The sequence below is a fragment of the Lithobates pipiens genome, unplaced genomic scaffold (assembly GCF_037356315.1).
Source record: "Lithobates pipiens isolate NorthernLeopardFrog02 unplaced genomic scaffold, aLitPip1_a1.2 Scaffold_13, whole genome shotgun sequence".
In the NCBI taxonomy this organism is placed as follows: domain Eukaryota; kingdom Metazoa; phylum Chordata; class Amphibia; order Anura; family Ranidae; genus Lithobates; species Lithobates pipiens.
In genome coordinates, this window is record NW_027507718.1 from 442995669 (window position 1) to 443012561 (window position 16893).

Consider the following 16893-nt stretch of genomic DNA (forward strand, 5'->3'; position numbering starts at 1 on the left):
TCCGGGCGAGTAGGCATGTTCGTGCTATGTATGTGAAGGGAGACGAGAATCTGTGAGTAGCGCGTGAGTCAGAGAGGAGAGTAGAATCTGGCGACCGGGGAATAGGTGGTCGCAATATGGCAAAGCTGTCACTAGTGTTTAAAGTCTTTTTTTTTTTTCACGGTGAATAAAGTTCGCTTTATTGATATTAGAGACACAAGTTACAATTCAGAAAACAGAAAAATCCAAATTAAAGCATAAAACAGGTGGTGTAGAACACACAACAAAGAAAAAGGAAAATCAGGATATAGTACAACCCACATGGAATACAACATATATTATTCAACAACCGTCCCCGACATTACCCTGCGAAGGCAGTGGCTAGCCAGAGATCATACAAGAGATAAAGCAGTATGATATCCACCATGCCTTCATCAAATCCCACAGAGGGGGGGGGGGGGGGGGTGCATGTAGAGATGGGGAAGACCAAGGGAAAAGTGTTTAAAGTCTTTAAATGCTCAGAAAACTTAGCTCGGCTAGAGCTATAGGTAATGTCGATTGTCTAATGACAAGGAACTATATAGCAAGTGGCAGGGAGATCCCTAGGACCTCCGAGGGATCCAGGGAACTACCAATGTACAGTTGCCAGGAATAGCCAGTGGCGTCTGAAGAGAGTGTGTGCGATAAGGATTCGAAGTGCCACCGTCGTGGGGTTGGATTAGCGTTAGACGAAGTCAGGGGAGCAGATGCTTACAATCAAATATTCTAATTAGAGATAAAGAGTAAGGTCAATGGCCTCCACCTATTCACAATGGAGGCCTATGGACCAACTTCAAGAAGGTAAAGAGTCACAGTAAGTTACCATCCGTCTGGCCCGTAGCCCAAACCATAATCATCAGAGGAGTAAAGATCATTATCATTATGGTTAGGGGAGGACTGTTAACAATTATTACGTCCAGAGAATAAGGCATCCGGCTCAAACATATAAATGTGTTAGTAATGTATAAGATAACCTCCGTTTCACATGGGTTACCCCTGTATGATGATAGGACATCTGTGTTTATACAGGGAGCACCAAATGAAAGAGAGGTGTTTCTTTTAATATGTGTGCTGTATTTTCCTACAGTGTGCCTTTATTAAAGTGGTTCTAAATGCAGGAGGATTTTATTTTATCTTAATGCATAGTTATTAAGGTAGTTATACTGCATCAGCAAATTTTGGGCATCAGTTTACAAAAAAGGATAATCGAGGAACTGGAGAAAGTGCAGAAAAGGGCAACCAAACTGATAAGAGACATGGAGGAGCTTAGCAATGGGGAAAGATTAGAGGAACTGAATTTATTCTGTCTTGAGAAGAGGATTAAGGGATTAAGGGGGGATATGATCAACATATATAAATACATAAGTGGTCCATATAGTGAACTTGGTGTTGAGTTATTTACTTTAAGGTCATCACAGAGGACAATGGGGCAGTCTTTACCTCTGAAGGAAAAGAGATTTAGTCTCCAAATACTTAAAGGTTTCTTCACAGTAAGAGCTGTGAAAATGTGGTATAGACTCCCTCAATATATCCGGATACTAACATTTTTAGGTAAAGTTGATCCAGAGAATACCCGATTGGCTCTTAAGGGATCAGAAAGGAATTTTTTCCTCCGCTGGAGCAAATTGGATCATGCTTTGCTGTGTTTTTTTTTGTTGCCTTCCTCTGGAACAACTGTGGGTATAGGATTGTGTATATAAGATTGTATGTTTTTTTTTTCCCCCTTTTATTGAACTAGATGGATTTTTTTCAACTAGACTAACTATGTAACTATGTCTCTCCCAGGCAAACATTTCAAAGCAGACTGGGGCTTAAGATGTGCTGTTCAAGCTATATCGAAGAAGCACAAAGAATCAGGCAACGTTAAGGACCGCAGACGCAGTGGTCAGCCAAGGAAACCTATTGCAGCAGATGAAAGTTACATCATGCTCACTTCCGTTCAGCATCAGAAGATGGCCAGCAGTGCCATCAGCACAAAACTGGAGGAAACCAGTAGGACCCAGGTACACCATCTACTATCCAGGAAAGTCTGGTCGGAAGTGATCTTCATTGAATAATTCCGACCATACCTCCAACATGGAAACAAATCTGAGTGACTCAACTATGCACAAAAACAAAAGAACTGGGGAGCACAAATATGGAAGTAGGTGCTCTGGACTGATGAGTCAAAATGTGAAATATTTGGCTGTAGCAGGAGGCAGTTTGTTTGCCAAAGGACTGGAAAGTGGTATGATATTGAGTGTCTGCAGACAACAGTGAAGCATGGTGAGGGTTCCTTGCAAGTTTGGGCCTGCATTTCTGCAAATGGATTTGGAGATTTGGTCAGAATTAGTGGTGTCTTCAAAGCTGACATATACAGGCAAATATTTATCCCTCATGCCATACCATCAGGGAAGCGTGTGATTGGCCCCAGATTATTTCTGCAGCAGGATAACAACCCCAAACATACAGCCAATATCATTAAGAACTACCTGCAGCATAAAGAAGAATAAGGAGTCCTGGAAGTGATGGTTTGGCCCCCATAGAGCCCTGTTCTCAACATCATCAAATCTTTCTGGGATTACATGAAGAGGCATAAGGATTTGAGGCAGATCCACAGAAAATCTATGGTTATTTGGAACAACCTACCTAATGAGTTCCTTCAAAGACTGTGTGCAAGTGTACCTAGAAGAACTGACAATGTTTTGAAGGTAAAGTGAGATCACACCAAATATTGAATTTATTTGGATTTCTCTTTTGTTCATTTACTTTCCATTTTGTTAATTAAGAAAAAAATAAAATAATTGGCACTTCTATTTCTCAATTTCTGAAAGTATTCTTAATGTACAGATTTTTTCACACCTGTCTAAAACTTCTGCACAGTAGTGTATATAATATACTGTATTTAAATAAATAAATATATATATATATATATATATATATATATATATATATATATATATATATATATATATATATATATATATATATATATTTATTTTTATTTTTTGTGGTAGTGTGGTACTCCACCAGGGTATGGACACAGGATTATCAACCAGGCAGGTTGAGGGGCTCCAGGGGATTTGCTTATTTGGGAGGAAACTGGCTTTTCAGTTTCCTCATTGCTTAGCAAAGTCCCCTTTGGGACCTGGAACCCAGGGATTTCTTAGAGATCCGGGTGGGATGAGATCCCCACTCCTGGGTCCTGATTTTGCGATCCACCACCATGGTTCTGGGCTCCACCCTAGCGAGGAGTCCAGGCTTGCAAGGGAGAAGCCAGAGAGTGCAGGTCTGCACTGTGAAAGCCAGAGACCCAAGCCCGAGGTCGCTGACAGGAGTCAGGAGGGCTCTGTGTGGGAGCCTGAGTAGTGGTGCTGTTGCTAAATAGAGCCAAGTGGCTCGGCATTCCTGTTTGCAATGTTGCATGTGTAAGCCAGGAGGCTGAATATCCTTTTATTTGATGCTGATGGTGAAACCCCCTGTGATGGGAGACCCTTTGTTTTCATTTCTGGAACTTTGCTTCATCTTCTTTAATTAAAGTGGGCCAACAAGCCCTGAAAACTGAACTATTTTGTGTGGACTGCCTGTTAGTTTCTTTTCTGGCTATAAGATTCTCACATAGTAAAAGCATTTTAAGTAATATTATTTCATCTATATAATTTGATTACAATAACCAGTTCCCCATGTTCTGCAAGAGAGAGTTTTCTTTGCTAACTAAATGTCCAATTTCTTAAAACCAAATAAAAAAATAAAAAAACTAGATTACTAACCAAAATAGCACTCACATTTTATTTTTTTAAATAACAAACATGTTATACTTACCTGCTCTGCGCAATGGAATTCATAAAAGGTAAAAAAAAAAACCTTAATCCATTGCTATATCTATTATATATCTATATCTGTACCCTTTATTCAACCACTGAAACTCAATCTATCCTCTACAACCTAGCCCAACCCTTATACCTAATAACTAAATGTAACCCTTAACTTAACCCCAAAATCTAGGACAACTTTATTTTTGGTGAAGTTTTCCTTTAAAAGGTAACTCCACGATTTATTCACCTTCTGCCTGAAGATGCCAGTACTGGACAAAGTTGGAGACAGTTGTGAATATTGTTTTATATGGGGGGGGGGTTACAGTAGACAGAGTTCTACTGTAACATTCCCAACTGCACTCAGTGAAGCTTAGGTATGTACAGTATGTGGTCAGAAATGAGCAGGGCCACACTGTGGAGAACTTAGGAGTGGGGATAAAGGGAAGTATTTCACTTCCTGTGGGATAGGGGACGTTTTTAAAGAGCAACTATACAAAAATAAAACCACCTTTAACCTTACCCAACCCTAAAATCATTGGGCTTAAAGCTAATCCTTAAAATATAATGGTTGCCGAGCTAAGGACATTCAAATATTTACATATTCTTATAAGGCATTAAATTAGATTTTGAACACCACTTCTCCAAAATCTGTAGCTGCAGGCACTGTGGATCAACGTATCCAAAAAATTCATGGTAAACACACTGAAACGATCCAACTCATTCTCACAGCAGCTTAGCTCATCCTGATCTCACTGTGAAAACAAAGATTGTGTAATAAAGCAATAGTAAAGAAGCCATATTACCTTTTAGAACTTCCATCAGCGTTTCCTGATAATATCCCCATCTATGGACATCCTGGAGAGCAGGAGGATCTGACTGAGCAAATCCATTTTCAGTGATGAAAATTTCCGGGTTTCCGAAAGAGTGCTAGGAGGAGAGACATTACCATGAGTAACTAGATGATAACATTTTGTAACAAATGTAGGTCATTCAAAAGAACAGAGTAAGACGTTGTGTGTATGTGTTTGGTGCCAACTCTTCTGGAATTGTCAATTACAATAAAAAGTGCTAAGGATTAATGTAGATCATACCACAACACAAAACAAAAATAGCATCAAACAGTGACAAAATCTAAGAACTGTTTATTCCTCCTTTTTATTTTTTTAAATCAGACAAAGGACATGTGGGTGGTGCTCACTGCCCATTTGGGGACCTAGACAAAACACTTAATAGTGCTCCCAGAGACGAGCCTGAGGCTACCATTAACACAAGGCTGGCACTCCAATTTAAAAGCGATGCTTCTTCATAAAGACATGATTAACTCCTTGTAACCAGTGGCACAATTCTATAACTCATTACACTCTGTACACTATGGATAACAGTTCCTCAATACACTTCATAACTCTTCATCTCTGTATTGTGTTGCATTTCTGAGCCGGTACCACTGAGCTTGTATCAGACTCCACCAGTCCAGTAAATCGTTACCTCATCCCAGTGACATTGATCCGTATATTACACTTGAATATTAGATAGCTCAACTTTGTACATAACCGTGCTTATCCTTCCCTGAAGGCCTCACTCCATCTTCCATGATTTCTAGGCTGGGTCCCTAGGATTTCCTGTGCCACAAATTGGACCTAGCCTTGAGGTTCCGGTCACTAAAGCAGGAGCCTAAGCACACCAGCTCCTTCACCACCTAAGCCTTCCATCACCTATGCCATGTTCCCACCACTTCCTGATGGGCTGGTTGCTTATGCACTCGACACTGGTACTGTAGTCATTGGCAGTGGCAATTTAGCCTACTTCTAATAGCTTCCCTGCATGTTAAACATATGTACTTCATCTTCACTATCTCGTCTTGTTCCCAAGTGAACCCCATTCTGATATACGCCATACCCCTTTAAGATTATCTTGAAGTGACTTCAGACCAAGCAAAGGCATATATAAACTGAATTCTTTACTGCAGTTATTTAAGTATAACAAACGAACATTCAACATAGAGGTTTTCAAAACACATTCCTGTATAAGATCTTATACTGTAAATGCTCCTTAATGAAAGCCTTTTTGAGTCATTAAGCAATGTCCATATAAGTCCATATCCCTTGAACTCTGACTGGGTTGCTGCAAGGGGTAGTTAAGCACATGAAGTTGTAGGTTACATTTCTAATGACCTCCTTGTTCCTTGATTGTTCCTTGATTGGGATAACCTGGAACCATACTACCAGCCATCTTGCTAGCTGTGATGCTCCCAAGAGGTGGTTCCTTCCCCTTTTATGTGTTTTCCCCAGAAGAGAGCAATACCTCCCCAAAAAGCCAGGGAAAACCTGCCAGCAGTGTTTACCCTTACCTCTAGGGAGTACCACCTCAGCAGGGCAACACAACTAAACAGTATAATACGCTCACAATAGACTACATAAATGTAACCTACATGTATTAACTTGAAAACAGTGCAACAGTTTAACAAAACATAAAACAAGTTATCCACCTGCTTACAAAAATTTTCCGTTCAGTTTAGTCCTGAGACTAATAACAGCAGGGCCTTTATTTTTTACCAAAAAAAAAAGATTCTAGCTTACAAGTAAATTGTCAGCTTCTAGGTCTAAACAGCAGCACATTTTATAAAAAAAAAACAATGTATATATGGATTGTCAGCTCTAAGATTGTCAAAAGTAAGGTCATTTGTAAAAATGGGACTACATTTATTATCTACAAATTGATTTGTTTAGTGCATCAAGCTGAGAAATAAACTGTCAGCTTCTAGGGCATCCAATAAAAAAGGTGACCTATTTTATCTTAAAAAAAAAAAAAAAAAAAAGGACTGAGTATGTGCTTGTATCAACAGTAGAAGGCCCGCTCTCTTAAAACCTTTCTCCTCCTCACTGAAGACCTTGGCTACACAATTATATGTATAGCAGTGATGGTACATATGAAATATTGTATTTTAACTTAAGCATATTCAAATAATTGTTGTCCATAGGGCAATCATTTTGGATCTGATAGTCATAAAGTATAAATAAACTGCATCTGAGCCCAATGCCCAACTCTGAATAATATCTTAGTATACCTAGTATAATCTTTTAGCTCACACTATTTATCGTCCTTACACTGCTTCTGGCCATATTCCTATTGCTGCTGTTTCAGCATGCCAAAGTTGCCATCCCAAACATTTATGGGAATATACAATATTTTTCTTCCAAAAATTTTAATATGTAAGAGCCTCCAGGCCCGCTAGGAACTGCTGCTGGTTTTACTAATATTGCTAGACAGGGTCCCAATTTTTCCTATAATTTGGCCCCAATATCTCATTAGGCAGGACTGCCACAAGCTTCCCAAAAACATTCTGTACACTTTTGCAGCATTTATCGCTCTGTAAGGGCTCATTTACACTTGCTTCGGCTTCAACACACATTAAATCGCCTACTGCTTCAACATGCTTTTATGATGTGTTTGTGATGCTTCAGTGGTGCTTTGATGAAGCTTCAGTGGTGCTTTGATGAAGCTTCAGTGATGCTTTGATGAACCTTTGGTGAAGCTTTGGTGAAGCTCTTTTGAAGCTTTGATGAAGCTTGGCAGATGCCCAGTGTGTGTGTAGATCTCTCATACCTGCAGTTTTTTCCAAAACAAAGCTAAGCTAAAGCTGAATTAAGGCCTCTCAAAGGCTGCAGATGCTTCAAGCAAGCTTTACCATAGAGTTCTATGGAGGCTTTGAATAAGCTTTGAAGCCCCACTAAAGCTACATGGGGTATCATTTTTTGAAGTCAAGCCAAAGCAAAGCAAAGCAAACGCAAGGTGTAAAAATGACTGTAAGCGAACCATTTTATTTAGGCCACTTTCACACTGGAGCAGTGAGAACGTCAGAGTTAAAGTGCCACTAGTTTTAGCATCGATTTACCAACGTTTTAGCTGCACTTTTCGGCCACTAGCTGTTAACTCCCGCTAGTGGCCGAAGAAGGGGTTAATACTGCCCGTGTAGCGCTCTGCTGAAGTGGTCTTAGTGACAGGGGCTTTGACTGCCATTCAGAGAGCTTTAACAAAGCGTGTCCAAAGCCTTGGTTTGAAGTGTAAACTAGCCCTAATACACACATTTTGGAGCCTGATTCTTAAGCCTCTAATGGTTGCCATAGAGATCTGAGGTCAGACATCCATGGATGATCTGGCTGCCATGAGGCACCTACTGTTGTTCACTGAGGGCTCAATTTACTAAAGAATATCTCATGAGATAATTCAATGATACATTTTCTCCAATTATTTCACGAGATGCTGAAAATGTCAATTCACTTCATCACCTCATGAGTTACAGTATTTAACTCACAAACAAAAAACATGAGGTGAATCACTCCAAAAATGGCGTTAATGTCAATTCACCAAGGAAATAAATAAACTCAGGAGGCAGTGCACGTGCCCGGCGCCCGTGATCTCCGCCGGGCACCTGAAATTGCCCGATAACAGTGTAGGACCATGGATCTGTGTGTGTAAACACACAGATCCACGTACTGTCAGGGGAGAGGAGACCAATCGTGTGTTCCCAGTACAGAGAAACACTGATCAGTCTCCTCCCCTTGTGAGTCCCCTCCCTTCACAGTTAGAATCACTCCCTAGGTAACACATTTAACCCCTTGATCGTCCCCTAGTGTTAACTCCTTCCCTGCCATTGACATTTATACTGTAATCAGTGCATTTTTATAGCACTGATCGCTGTATAAATTACAAATAAATACAAATAAATTATTGGTCCCAAAATAGTGTCAAAAGTGTCTGATGTGTATGCCACAATGTCTCAGTCATGATAAAAATCGCAGATCGTCGCCATTACTAGTAAAAAAAAATAATAATAAAATTGCCCTAAATCTATCTCCTATTTTGTAGACGCTATAACTTTTGCGCAAACCAATCAATATACGTTTATTGCAATTTTTTTGTACCAAAAAAAGTTTTTTTTATTTAAATTGGGATATTTATTATAGCAAAAAGTAAAAAATATTGTGTTGTTTTCAAACTTGTCACTCTTCTTTTGTTTATAGTGCAAAAAATAAAAACCACAGAGGTGATCAAATACCAAAAAAAGAAATCTCTATTTGTGGGGGAAAAAAAGATAAAACTTGTATCATTTGGATGCAGTGTTGTATGACCGGCAATTGTCATTTAAATTGCAACAGCACTGAAAAGTGAAAATTGGCCTGGGTAGGAAGGGGGTGAAAATCCCTGTATTGAAGTGTTTAAAGGGGTTGTAAAGGTTTAATTAAACATGTCATACTTACTTTCACTGTGCAGTACATTTTGCACAGAGTGGCCCCAAACATCCTCTTCTGGGGTCCCTCGGCGGCTGTCTCCCCGAAAGAGCTAACCCCCCTCTGGGAAGCTCCCTCCCAAGGGGGTTAGCTTGCGGGCGTGCTCCCGTGTGATACACTCGGTGGCCATAGCCTCCCCCGGCGCAAAGCGTCATTGATTTGATTAACAGCAGTGGGAGCCAGGTAAGTAAAACGGGGGCTCGGGCGGGCCGGAGAGTGCAAGGTGTTTTTTCACCTTAATGCATAGGATGCATTAAGGTGAAAAAACATGCAACTTTACAACCCCATTAAGGAATGTAAAAATAACTCAGCTTGCGGTGTATGCTGGTAACTCCGAGATATGGGAAACTCTGATCTTATGTATGTGGTTACCTATAAATTTGAAGTACTGTAATCTTGAATGGCTCTACACGTGTTTGTCATTCAAACTCTTAAGCATTGAACGGCAGTGTGCTAGTGTCTTCATCCAAATTGTGATTGTAATATTGGCATCCTATTATTTCTAGAAGTTGCATAAGTCATTGTGTAATTGCTCAGTATTCTGTTGTCACTTAATTATCTGGGAGATTGATTTCCATACACACCATATCATCTAACATTACTTATAGAAGAGAGTCATTACCCCTGGTGACTACCTGGAAAAAGGTACTAGAAAAGATCTCCTGTGGCATGATGTGTTTAAATAAAGCAGTATTAAAACCAACATCAAGGTCCCGACAGAAATGCTAGGCTCCTTCATTTCCCTCATCCCCAAACCGGACAAAGATCCGACCTCCTGCGCTAGTTACCGGCCTATAGCCCTACTGAACGCGGACCTAAAAATTTTCACAAAGCTTTTAGCAAATCGCTTAAATGCGATCCTCCCTTCCTTAATACATAAGGATCAAGTGGGCTTTGTCCCTCTGAGACAAGCAGGGGACAACACCAGGAAGATCATTGATCTCATTGATGTGGCGAATAGGGACAACCTAGCATCTCTGGTCCTTAGTTTAGACGCGGAGAAGGCGTTTGACCGCCTAAGCTGGCCCTTAATGGAGGCTACGTTACACCGTATGGGATTTCGGGGCCAATTTCTGTGTGCGGTACATCACCTCTAGACTGCTCCCTCCTCACGGGTCAAGACCCCTTTCACCATGTCTTCAACCTTCTCCATTGCGAATGGCACTCGCCAGGGCTGTCCGCTGTCTCCTCTCCTTTTTGCACTGTGTGTAGAGCCTCTGGCGGCTGCCATTAGAGGCAACCCAGACATTCGGGGGGTTCCTGTCAGGGGCAGGGAATTCAAGATATCGCTCTTCGCGGATGACATTATCCTTACCCTGACTCAACCCAGAACCTCACTACCCAACCTCCATTCTGAGCTGGACCGCTACGGGGAGCTCTCGGGCTACAAAATTAACACGTCCAAAATCGGTGGCCCTCCCACAAAACATGGCGACGGATGAGACGACCCACCTGCGTTCCATGTTCCCATACAAATGGGAAAGCTCTTCCCTTAAATACTTGGGGGTCTTTCTTACACCATCGTTCCATACCTTATACCAGGCTAATCCCCCCCCCTTTATCGGGTAATTGGGGAACTAATCCACAAATGGAAGGTGCACCACATATCGCTCCTTGGACGGATCACGTCTATTAAAATGGTGATCCTCCCCAAGCTCCTATATTTATTTCAGACACTGCCGATTCCGGTCCCATACGCACATCTTCACACACTTCAGAAGGACCTGTTGAAATTTGTATGGAATTACAAAAAACACCGGGTTCCGAGCTCTGTCATGATGGCCTTATGCTCGGACGGCGGCTTGGCTTTCCCCGACCTGGTTCGTTACTATCAGGCCTCTCAGCTACGGGCCATAGTCTCCTGGTTTCCGCAGAGGTCTTATAACAAGTGGTCGGAGATTGAAAAAATCTGGCTCGCTGCGGTAAACCCGAACAGATTCCTATGGGGCGCGAGCGTCGAGATAGATTCAGGTCGGCTACTAGGGCCGATGGCCCAGCTCCGCCTGCTCTGGCGGAAGCTTTCCCGCGAATGCAGTCTCCACTCGGAGTGCTCCCTAATGACCTCCTTTCTCTGCAACCCACAGTTGCCAACTAGCCTGACCCACCAGATGTCCTGGCCCTGGGCTTTGCGGAACCTGTTCCATTTCGGGCATCTGGTGGACCCTAGAACGAGAAAGCTGCTGACCTTCTCAGAGCTCCAGGCCAAGCACGACCTCCCCCGACAGACGTTTTACAGCTACTTACAAATCAGACACTTCGCACAGGCCATGGCCCCCCACCTACAGTTTTCTCTGCCCTCCCCATTCGAGCAGATAATTCTGGAAGGAAGGAATCGCAGAGGGCTGATTTCAAACATTTATCGCATCCTCAACACACACCACTTCCAAACGAGGGGTAAACATTCATACATGAAACGCTGGGAGAGGGAACTAGGTGAGGAGCTCCCCCTTGAGGCTTGGCAGGGGGTATGGCGTCAAGCGGCCAAGTCCTCTCTGTGTACACTGTACAAAGAGAACTCTTACAAAATCCTCTTTCTCTGGTACCAGACCCCAGACATACTCCACAAAATATACCCCTCCACCTCAGACCGCTGTTGGCGATGTCTGAAGGAGCGGGGCTCCCTGTTCCACATTTACTGGGCCTGCCCTCTGATTGCCCCATTCTGGCTTATAACCCGAAGGCTGCTCCAGCGTTTATTTGACGTGTCGATACCGCACTCCCCTAAATTTTTCTTACTAGGCCTGTCCCAACCCGCACTGGCCAGGCCGGGTCGGAAGCTCCTTAGGCATGTCCTGACAGCAGCTCGTTGCCTAATAGCCCTTAACTGGAAAAGTCCATTGCCCCCGTCCACGGAGGCCTTATACTCCAGGATTAAGGATGTTGAACTCATGGAGAAAATGACTGCCAGGGTGAGAGATAGGCTCAAGGAGCACGACCTGGTCTGGAGGAGATGGCGGCTGCTGGAGGGTTGATGGTGAATCAGTACGGGTATGGTGACGTAGACCACTGGCGTTCTATTTCTTTTTCCCTACTTCTTTTTATTCCTCTCTCTTTTACTTTCTTTGTTTATAATGCTGATGGTCCTTGCTCTGTTTTGAATCTGGCATATAAGCTAGGTAGCAGACCTTGGGTGGCCTTTTGGTTGCTAGCACGGATAGCTGACTCACGGTGTCTTCCGTCCAGCTCCTGCACCCTTGGTCGGATTACCTAATTTTGCTGCACCTTCCCATACTGTCTTATTTTGCACGGTCTACTTGCACTGGGCCCCTCACATTTTGGGAGCCATACTGCTGCTACTGTATACCTGTACTATTTCTTCTGTCATGCGAACACGAAAAATAAATAAATTTTTATTTGAAAAAAAAAACAACATCAAACATTTATTATAGTGCAGCTTACCGATTCTTAGATGTGGTAGTTGCATTTGTTTTGTTTTTAGGCTTTCTTTCCTTTATGTTCATCTGATGACCTGGCCAGTCAGGCTCGGGTTCACACTGCCGTGACCTGAAAGTTGCATGACTTACAGTGTGACTTTGCCAGGTGACTTGGCGCGACTTCAAAGCAACCTCAGGGAATGCCTGTGTAATCTTCCTGTAATGTCGGATCTAAATCACATCAATATAGATGTGGAACCAACTTAGAGGCAACTTCCATTAAAGTCTATGGGCACAAGTTGGATAGAAGTCGCCTTGAAGTAGTAAAGGAACCTTTTCTAAAGTTGGAGTGACTTCAGTAGTGCTAATTATGACAGCTCTCGTTGACTAACATGCAGAGACGTGCGGTGAGGTCAGTGGCTGGTGAGGCACTGGATAGTATCAGGGCCAGATACACACAGATACACTGCAATCGTTAGAGCGAGAGCAATAATTCTAGCACTAGACCTGCTCTGTAACTCTAAATATGTAACCTGTAAATCATTTTAAAGCATTTTCTATGGAGATTTTTAAGTACTGAAGTTTGGCACCATTCCAAGAGTGTGCGCAATTTTAAAGCGTGACATGTTAGGTATCTATTTACTTGGCGTAACATCATCTTTCACATTATACAAAAAAAGAAAAATCAGGTTACCTTTAGTGTTTTTTTTTTTTAGTATATATTTAGTAGATATATATATATATATATATATATATATATATATATATATATATATATATATATATATATATTCATGAAACTGTTTTTTTTTTTTTTTTTTTTTTTTTTTTAAACGTGTTTGAAAAATTGCTGCACAAAAGTTGCAATCACAACCATTATATTAACTAGGGTGTCTGCTAAAACAATATATATAATGTTTGGGGCTTCTGAGTAATTTTCTAGCAAACAAATGATGATTATTACATGTAGGAGAGAAGTAAGCCTGGGTGGCAAGGGGTTAATTACCATAAGTAATATTTAAATAATTATTATATATTATTTTTAAGGTAATTTACTATATTTTCAAAAACTGTACTACAGGGGGTGACTTAAAGGAGAAATTACTGAAGTTTGAATTTATAGCTTCAAACCAGTAATTTCACAGTAAATAGATAAATAATAAATTATCTTATAACATATAGCATAATATATGATTTAGCGATTATAAACAGTACCTTTTCAATAGCAGCAGATTCTCATTCTCCCTCTCAACTGTGTGAGATAAACATGGGATTACGGGTAAATCTTATATCCATAAACACACGTTTTTTTTGTCTTTTAGACACATGACCCTTCTATGACACTGCAGTGAGAGGCGTGCCTTCACTGCAGCATTTTTATTGGACAGCTGGGGCTAATGGTACTTTACCATTGGTCCAAGACTCCAAGCTATCCATTGAGCTCAGTGCCTCTGCCAAAAAGTGAGGAGAGGAACTGTGAGCTCTGTATGTAGCTTCTGACAGGCTGCACAAGGTATCTCTGGAACCATGGGTCGCAGGAGCCCCAAATTATTACCTGTGGTGGGTTAGGACTTAAGCTACCTACTCCCCCCCCCCCCCACACTTGGGGTCTTAGGTCGCCGAGCTACGACCCTCAAAGCTCAATTTTATTTTATTTTTTAATGTTCATTGCTCTGCTCACCTGACTGCACGTCCTTGCTAACATGGTATTTCACAAGTCATGTGACATGGGATCTCACAAGTCGGATCCCAAGTCGCAGCAGTGTGAACCAAGCCCAAGTCTGTTGTTTTTTAAAAGAAAAACCTCTCCCCCAGATGTATCAGACAGGGATTAGACCAACCATTTATTAGTGATGGGGTGATTACAATGATCAGCTTTTATTTATTTATGTAAAAACTTTATGCTAAAAGGAAAAAATGTTTGCTTGTAACTGATTAAAAAAAAGGTGTGAGCTATAGTTTGCAGTTTACAAAAAAAAATCTGCTAGTATATTTAACACTCTCCTCCCCCCAGACTGACAATGCTGCTTTCTGCTGTGCCCCCTTGTGCTCCTTCATCCAGAGTGGGGGCACTCTAATACAGGAGGTGTGTTGCTGGCCAGATCACCAGGTGAAAACGGAGGGGGAAAAATCCTAAAAAAGAAAAACTATTGCAGCCACCACATGTAAAGATTGATAAACTGTAATATACAGTATTAAATTTTTGATTTTGGGTTTATTACCATGTTAACGTGTGCACTGTGTTATTTACACTTTTCACTTTACACCAGCTTTTCTCAACCATGATTCACTGGTGTCCTACAGTTCCTACAGAGGGGTTTCTTAAGCAACAAGTAATTTCTGACTTAGATAACCAGTCCACAACCACCCTATTGCAGATTTACTGCTACAGGGTGGCCGCTCTGTGCAGAATCACATATACACTATATTACCAAAAGTATTGTGACACCTGCCTTTACACGCACATAAACTTTAATGGCATCCCAGTCTTAGTCCGTAGGGTTCAATGTTGAGCTGGCCCACCCTTTGCAGCTATAACAACTTCAACTCTTCTGGGAAGGCTGTCCACAAGGTTTAGGAGTGTGTCTATGGGAATGTTTGACCATTCTTCCAGAAGCACATTGGTGAGGTCAGACATTGATGTTGGATGAGAAGGCCTTTTGCTCACAGTCTCCACTTCAATTCATCCCAAAGGTGTTCTATCGGGTTGAGGTCAGGACTCTGTACAATCCATGTTTTTCTAGACCTTGCTTTGTGCACTGGTGCACAGACATGTTGGAACAGGAATTGGCCCAGTGTAGCCAATTTATTTTTGGCTCACTGGGAGTCCCAAGTGGTCTTTGCGGAAAAAAGATTTTTTACATCTTGTTGTGCAAGATTCTTTTTGCTGCTAGAGACTAGTTGATATTACCACAAAATTGCCTAGTGTGTGGCCAGAATTAGCCCACCAAGACAGTATAAAGGATAAGGGTTGTTGCTGGTTATGGTAAGAGAAGGTTCTGTGTTACTACACTACTGTATAACTAGGTTTTATTTCCTTTTATCTAAAAAGAAAAAAAGAAGACTTTTCATACTATATAGCCCATTTCTGGATTCTGCTGTATAAAATACCCATTCTGGGTTTTCACTGTAAATAATGTGAGTTCAGCAGGCTAGATCAATAGATGCATTTCAGCTTGCCAATTAGAGCAGTCCTTTTTTTAAACGACTCATAAAACCATAACGATTATTAGTAATATATATTATTTTATGGGAGTCATTGCAGAATACTATTCCTTAATAGTGTCTCAAATAGCTTGTGTTATTGATGTCCAGCATATAAACCTGTAATTTTCTGGTCACTCTTAAGTCCACTTTTTAAATAGTATCCTGGTTTTCGGCATCCAGACTAAAGATATAATCTTCAGACGTTATGGCTTACAATATAGCCTATATCATTAGGAACACAAATATCAGCATTTAAAGAATAAGTTCATGTTCATGCTTGGAATTAAAAAAAATAATGTAGTTAACTCTTGTCAGTGTTTTTATTGTGTAAAACTTCCCCATACATATTAAAAGATGGTAAGTGAGCAGTTAAAAAGAGGAAAAGAAGGGAGCACGAGCATGAATCAGAAGTGGTTTAAGAAAAACACGTGAAGCTTTTAACCCTTGGTTCCTCATTATATGACTATAGAGTCTCCAGGATCAAATTAGTTGCCATCCGTTCAGAACAGATGTTCAGAGGCATTTGAAACGCCAAACGCCTGTAACAGCTTGTAAACGTGTGTAAACGCGGTAACTCACATTTAGCTGCATTTCGTTTTTAATTTTTGACTAATTGAAAAAAAAAACACTTCTAAACGCGAACGTGGCTAAACACGGCGTGTAAATGCGGCAAAATGGACGATTTTAAATGTTGGTTACTATCTGTCATGTTAAATCATTCAGGAGAGGTTGTAAAATGTCCCACCATGTGTCATGTACTCCACAAATCTGGCCTTTACGGAAGAGTGGCAAGAAGAAAGCCATTGTTAAAATAAAGCCATAAGAAGTCCTGTTTGCGGTTTGCGAGAAGCCATGTGGAGGACACAGCAAACATGTGGAAGAAGGTGCTCTGGTAAGATAAGACCAAAATTGAACTTTTTGGTCTAAAAGCAAAACGCTTTGTGTGCCAGAAAATTAACACTGCACATCACCCTGAAAACACCATCCCCACCGTGAAACATGGTGGTGGGCAGCATCATGTTGTGGGAATGCTTTTCTTCAGAAGGGACAAGGAATATAGGACAATCTCATGCCGCATACACACGACCGTACTTTCCGGCAGAAAAGGTCAGACGGTCTTCCCGACTGACTTTCAACAGTTACAACGGACTTCCGAATGCACTGACTTGCCCACACACGAACCATTCGTTTTCAATGTGATGACGTATGACG

The 16893-nt window shown here is 41.3% G+C and overlaps 1 protein-coding gene across 4 annotated transcripts in view; it reads right to left on the minus strand.

Moving 5' to 3' along the window:
• Positions 1-16893, minus strand: part of LOC143975373 (cytosolic beta-glucosidase-like) — a 182262-nt gene that overhangs the window by 54514 nt on the left and 110855 nt on the right. For all 4 annotated transcript variants that reach the window (XM_077477710.1, XM_077477706.1, XM_077477707.1 and 1 more), the window contains exon 5: positions 4616-4739. In XM_077477710.1, coding sequence (XP_077333836.1) covers positions 4616-4739 — 124 coding nt within the window. The remainder of the gene's footprint in view (positions 1-4615; positions 4740-16893) is intronic.